The 6,711-nt window shown below is 60.9% G+C and overlaps 1 protein-coding gene across 1 annotated transcript; it reads left to right on the forward strand.

Annotated features, from left to right (window-relative positions):
* Positions 1–1,566: 1,566 nt before the first annotated feature.
* LOC101539149 (RIMS-binding protein 3C) lies at positions 1,567–6,459 on the forward strand. The gene has a single exon (XM_004607582.2). It carries the CDS (start codon positions 1,567–1,569, stop codon positions 6,457–6,459), a length of 4,893 nt encoding a protein of 1,630 aa, XP_004607639.2.
* The last annotated feature ends 252 nt before the right edge of the window (positions 6,460–6,711 follow it).

Consider the following 6,711-nt stretch of genomic DNA (forward strand, 5'->3'; position numbering starts at 1 on the left):
TGTACTCGACCGACCCGGCTTCAATTCCCAGCATCCCATATGGTTCCCTGAGCACCGCCAGGGATAATTCCTGAGTGCAGACCCAGGAGTAACCCCTGTGCAGAGCCAGGTGTGATCCAAAAAGAAAAAAAAAAACCAATATTTCTTATCTGTGAAGAAAAGGTTATAGGAGCAGGTCAGAGTGATAGTACAGCACTTAGGGCATTTGCCTTGCACATGGTCAACCCGGGTTCAATTTCCAGTAACTTATATTATGATTTCCCTAGCTATATGATCCCTGAGCACAAAGCCAAGAGTTAGCCTTGAGCATTGCCAGGTGTGGCCAAAAAATCAAATTAAAATAAAAACTAAGCTAACCATTCTTTTTTTTTTCTTTTTGGGTCACACCCGGCAATGCACAGGGGTTACTCCTGGCTCTGCACTCAGGAATTAACCCCTGGCGGTGCTCAGAGGACCATATGGGATGCTGGGAATCGAACCCGGGTCGGCCACGTGTAAGGCAAACGCTCTACCCGCTGTGCTATTGCTCCAGCCCCTAAGCTAACCATTCTAACACTAAAAAAAATTTTTTTGAAAGGCATAGGAGATTTATGCAGTTGGTTGATGCAAGTGCTTAACTCCACAGAGGTTGCTGGGTTGGCAGGTGCAGTAGAGATTGTCCCCAAGTTTGGGGCTATCCTTTTGCCCTTCCAGTTACCTTTGTCAAACATGACTCCTGAATGTTGGCAAAGAAGGCTGGGGGTAGGCAGAAATAACTCAGTGGGTAAGGTGCTCGCCTTGCACAAGGCCAACCCTATTTGACACCTACCCCCATCTCTGCCCTGAGCACCACAAGTTTGGGGCTATCCTTTTGCCCTTCCAGTTACCTTTGTCAAACATGGCTCCTGAATGTTGGCAAAGAAGGCTGGGGGTAGGCAGAAATAACTCAGTGGGTAAGGTGCTCGCCTTGCACAAGGCCAACCCTATTTGACACCTACCCCCATCTCTGCCCTGAGCACCACTGGCTGTGGCTGAAAAAGAGCTGGAGGGAGAGGAGGAGGAAGAGGAGGAAGAGGAGGAGAAGGAAGAGGAAAAGAAGAGGAGGAAAAGGAGAAAGAGGAAGAGGAAAAGGAGGAGGAGGATGAGGAGGAGGAGGAGGAGGAGGTGAAAGAGGAAGTGGAGAGTGGAGGAAGAGTACTCCACATCTTGTTGGACTCAAGGAATCATGTTTTCCTGGCCCACAGGGCCTGAAGTCTTTTCAGTGCCACTCTGGGTCACTTGGAGGAGCGTGAGCTGGCAAAGGCCTGGTGCCAGACAGCCACCCGGGCTGCAGGAAAGCGCGCGGTTGGGGCGAGCAGGCATATAGAACCCTGTCCCCGGGAAAGGGGCACCGGCTCGTGCGCCCGCGGGCGGCCGCGAGTGGTAAAACACGGAGGCGGAAGGGGCGCGAGGAGACTCCCCCCGACCCCTGTCTGGGCGCCGGAAGGGGCGCGCGGGGCGGTTGGCCGCGCCCCGGGCGGCGGCCGTTGACTAGCTGCTGTCTAGGCCGGAGGAGGTCAGGCGCGTCTGGCCACGGCCACGGCCACCATGACCAAGGACTCGCCTTCGGGGGGCGGCCGCGCGTCATCCAAGAAGCCGGGCAGTCCGGTCCCGGCGGCGGCAGTGCTGGAGGAGCAGAGGCGGGAGCTGGAAAAGCTGCGGGCGGACCTGGAGCGGGAGCGGGCACGCGGGAGGGCCGAGCGACGGCACTTCGCGGCCCAGGCGCGCCAGTTGCGGGAGGCGGCGGAGCGGGATCGGCAGCAGCTGGTGGACCATCTGCGCTCCAAGTGGGAGGCGCAGAGCAGTCGAGAGCTGCGGCAGCTGCAGGAGGTCATGCTGCGGGAACGCGAAGCCGAGATCCGGCGGCTGCTGCGCTGGAAGGAGGCCGAGCTGCGGCAGCTGCAGCGGCTGCTGCACCGCGAGCGCGACTGCGTCGTGCGCCAGGCCCGGGAGCTGCAGCGCCAGCTGGCCGAGGAGTTGGTGAACCGCGGCTACTGCGGCCGCACGGGGGCCCCCGAAAGCGGCGCGGCACAGTGCCGCTGTCGCCTGCAAGAAGTGCTGGCCCAACTTCGCTGGGACAAAGACGGCGAGCAGGCCTCACGCATCCGCCACCTGCAGGAGGCGCTGGACGTGGAACGCCAGTTCTTCCTGAAGTACATCCTGGAGCACTTCCGATGGCAGCTGCCTCTGGCCGAGTCCCAGCTCCTCCGGGCCTTGCCTTCCTCGGAAGAGCAGCTCCCCGAGACCGCAGGCGGCTCTTGTGGTCCCGCAGAGTCCGCCTATCATGTGGAGTCTCTCCGCAGCCTGAGCAGCGCCGTCTGCCTGCGCTCCCGCTCCCTAGACTTGGTACCCCTGGCGGGCTCCAGCCCCCCCCATGGCCTACTCCCCACCCGCCCCAGCTCCCTCGATTCCTTGACACCAATGCGTTCCCTCTCGCTTGACAGCACCCTGTGTAGCATCAAGACTCCCGAGTCCAACGAGGGGCCGGACTCCACCTCTCCGATCGCTTCCATCCTCGGATCGCCAAGTCCCTCCCCACCGCCCGCCTCCGGGCGGCCCAGAGACCTGAGGGGCGAAGACGACGACTCCGGCGGCAGCCAATCCTGCGAGACTCTCACGCCCTCGCCGAAGGGACAGGACTACCGCCAATTGGCCAAGCAAAACTCCGAACTGTCGGAGGCGTTGCAGGTGCTGGCCCACCGCTGCTCGGGCCTGCACGCCGAGAACCAGCAACTGCGGCGCGCCGGCCTACCCCGCGAGGCGCACGAGAAGGTGAAGCGGCTCAAGGTGAAGCACGCAGAGCTGACGGGCCTTGCGCGGCGCCTCGAGGACCGGGCCCGCAAGCTCCAAGAGACCAACCTGCGGGCTCTGAGTGCGCCTGGGCTGGGCGAGAACGGCACGGGCCTGGGGCTGTGCCAGGTCTTGGGCAGCCAGCGCGCCCGGCACTTGTCGGAGCAGGCGAGCGCGCTGCTGGCCAAGGACAAGCAAATTGAAGAGCTCCGACGAGAGTGCCACCTGCTGCAGGCGCGCGTCGCCTCGGGCCTCGGCTACAGCCCGCACGCGGACGGGGGCGCTGCCCAGGCCCAGTGGCTCAGCATCAACGACCTGGACCGGCTGCATCGCGAGTCTCAGCGGGAGGTGCTTCGCCTGCAAAAGCAGCTGACACTGCAGCGGAGCACCAGCAGAGCCCGGGCGGGCGACAGCGGCCAGAGCGCCCCTAGCGAGGAGGCGGCGCGGAGCCAAATCGAAGCGCTGGAACGCGAGCTGGGCGCCCTGCGGCGGGAGTGCGCCGACCTGAGTGCCCAGGCGGCCGCTGAACGACTGCGCGGCGAGGAGGCAGAGGCACAGCTGCGGGCCGCCCAGCACAAAGGCGCCTGGCTGGCGAGGGAGAACGCCCGGCTGCAGACCCAGGCCGAGTGGATGAGCAGAGTGGCGGAGGAGAACAGGGACGTCCGCGAGCAGCTGGACCGCGCGTGCCAGGAACGCGACGCCGCCGACCTGCTGGCGCAGCAGCTGCTGCAGCAGGCAACGCGCGAGCAAGACAGGCAGCAACAGCTGCAGGGTGATCTGCAGAAGGCCCTGCGTGATCTCCAGGCGGCCCGCGAGGAGATGCAGGCGCTGCAGCACCAGCCTGCTCTCCAGTCGGGGGATCCTCAGGAGATTCCCCAAGGCCTTGCATCCCAAGGCAAGAAAAACGGAAGTACTGAGTTCCTTCCAGGGCCTGGAGACCCAGCCTCATTAGAACCGGGCAGAAACAGACAGAAGAAAGATCCTTCCCAGATGGAGAACCCAGTTGCCCTTGGGGAGCCAGCCAGTGCTCCCCCAATGCCCAACAGAGTCCCAGCTAATCGTCCTCCAGACTCCAGGCCCCAGACCAAGAAACTCAGCTCCGTGTTCAATGTCTCCTCTGAGGTGGAATCTGCATGGACCAGTGTGCCATCTTTCCTGGATGTGGACATGGCCAATGAGGTAGATGGTCTGGAACTTGATAATGTGTCGTCAACACTGAAAACTGAGAAGTCAGAGGCTTCTGACACCCCAAAGTTCAAGATCTTTCTGGCGAGGTACAGCTACAACCCACTGGAGGGGCCCAATGAGCACCCAGAGTCTGAACTGGCCTTCACAGCAGGGGACTATGTTTATATCTTTGGAGACACGGATGAAGATGGCTTCTATGAAGGGGAGCTGGAGGATGGCCGGCGGGGGCTGGTGCCCTCCAATCTGGTGGAACAAATCACAGATGGTGATGTCCTGGGCGACCTGCCCTCTGAGGTCCTTCACCTCCCCATTGGGCAGGGCAAAGCCTGGAAGGAGGACCCAGATCACAGCTCATTTCTTGGGCATGAGGTACTGAGTTCTTGCCAGGAACCTCAGCTCCTTGATGGGCCTGAGGTCAGGGAACCAGAGGAGCTGGTGAAGGCAGGCTCCGAGATAGAAGTGGCATTATTGGGTGCCAAGGCAGCCACTGACCACCTGGACTTTGTGCATGAGATGGAGGAGCAGGGTTTCTTCAGACCCCTTCTGGGGGCTCCAGGGTCCCTTTGCCTGGGCCCCATGCAGTTACACCTGCAGAACTTGGCAGCCACATCGGCCGAGATCACCTGGGTCTACAGCAGCAGCAGCCACCCCCACATAGTGTACCTCAATGACCAGGAGTACTCCCTGATCCCAGCGGGTGTGAGTCACTGCACCTTCCACCACCTGCATCCTGGCATGAGGTACCAGGTGCGGGTGGAGGTGCAACCACTATGGGACTCACTGCAGGGCCCCTCGGAGTCACTGTCCTCCACCATCACCTTCACCACGCCCTTGGCTGGACCGCCTGATCCCCCACTGGATGTGCTGGTGGAGCCCCATGCCTTCCCAGGCCTCCTGGTGGTCAGTTGGCTCCCCGTCACCATCAATTCAATGGGCTCTTCCAATGGTGTGCAGGTCACTGGCTATGCAGTGTACGCCGACGGGCTCAAGGTGGCCGAGGTGGCAGACGCCACTGCTGGAAGCATCGTGTTGGAACTCTCCCAGCTCCAGAGGCCACTGTTGTGCCAGAAGGTGTCCGTGAGAACCACGTCCCTCTGTGGTGAGTCCCTGGACTCTGTGCCAGCTCTGGTCCCCCTGGATGGCTCTATAAGTGCCCAGTCACTGGACCCCTCTCCTTTTACCTACACTAGTGGTGATCTGTCAGCTGACAGAGTTGCCTTTTCCATCTGCTCTCAGAGACAGGCCCAGACTGCTAAGACCAGCCCCCAGCCCCCAGGAAACTGTGCAGAGTCAGGGGCCAAGGGCCGAGAAGTGCTTCCGGAGGAACCACTCAGGAGGCACTGCCCGAGGTCCACCCTGGGTTCAGAAGGAAAGTGCCCCTGCATTGGAAAAAGCCACCAAACACCAGGGACCACAGAGGCCCATGAGGTCAGCAAAGAGGACAAATCTTGGCAGAAGGGTTTCCAGAACCACAGGCCAACGTGGCCCAGTGGCTGTCTGGGCGGGAAAGAAGGCCACGATGGGATCTCGGCCACCCACACAGAGCCTGCTGCAGGCGTAAAGCAGCCCGTGGAGGATGGGCCCTGCAAACAACCATATCAGGACCAGGCCGCCCTCGAGAAGACCCTTAGACCAAGGCAGGCTGACCCACAGTCCATCCCTCCCCATCACACCTCCTCAGTGTGTGACATCTGGGGTGTTTGGCAGGAGGAGGCTGTGCCCTTAGGTCTACAGGGCACAGAGAGGCAAAAGCTGAGAAAGCGGCGTCGGACCCAGACTCTGGGCTGCAGGAGAGAATGGCAGCTGCGCCAGCCCAGGCCTGCGCCACATTCAGCTCCCTCCAGGAAAGTCCCGGGCAAGTCCGCAGGCAGGAAGCCTCTGCTGGAGACAGGGGCTGACCCTGAAACCAGGGTCTTTGTGGAGCTCATTGATCACGACCCCTTGGTGTCATCTGGTGACCCCAAGGCTGAAGGGAAGGAGGTAGCCTTTCAGAAAGGGCAGTTGCTGAAAGTGTGGGGTTCTCAGGATCCTCATGGCTTCTACTATGGTGAATGCAGTGGGCAAATGGGCAACATCCCAGGCCACCTCCAGACTGAGGAGGAGATCCAGGAGCGGCTGGTCAGCCAGTGGCTTTTGCCATCGTCAGGGCACCAGCCCTCTATGACCACCTTAGATGACTTTGAGCTCCTCCCCAGCTCCCAGGGCTCCTTCCACCTTCCCCCAGGGGACCCCAGGAAGTCTCCGCTGTGGACCCCGAAGACCATGATGGCAGCCTTGGACTATGACCCCAAAGATGGTTCCACCAGAGGCCAGTGGAAGGGCAAGCTGTCGCTCAGGGCGGGGGACATGGTCACAGTGTATGGACCAGTGGATGATGATGGGTTCTATTATGGGGAGTCAGGCAGTCGCAAGGGCCTGGTCCCAGCTTACCTGCTGGATCACGTGTCTCTGCACGGAGAATGAATGAGGCTTCCCCACCGCCAACCCCAGCCAGAGGAAAACCTGGTCCGAGCACCCCTACACCAGTATCCCTCCAGGTGTCTGGAACACTGAGGTGCCACATCAACAGCTGTCCCTGGGATTCTCTCAGGGAGTAGCAGGGCTTCTGCATTTTCCAAAAGAACCAGACCCGAGTCAGCAGCCTCTGCAAGGCTGCCAGGCGGCATCAGACCAGGGCCCGTTCTGCCAGGATTTGAAGGAGCATGTTTTCCCAGT

This window comes from Sorex araneus, chromosome 11 (assembly GCF_027595985.1).
Source record: "Sorex araneus isolate mSorAra2 chromosome 11, mSorAra2.pri, whole genome shotgun sequence".
NCBI classification, from domain to species: Eukaryota; Metazoa; Chordata; class Mammalia; order Eulipotyphla; family Soricidae; genus Sorex; species Sorex araneus.

Coding starts and splice junctions, on each gene's coding strand:
- LOC101539149 (XM_004607582.2), top strand. CDS start 1,567: ATGACCAAGGACTCGCCTTCGGGGGGCGGCCGCGCGTCATCCAAGAAG.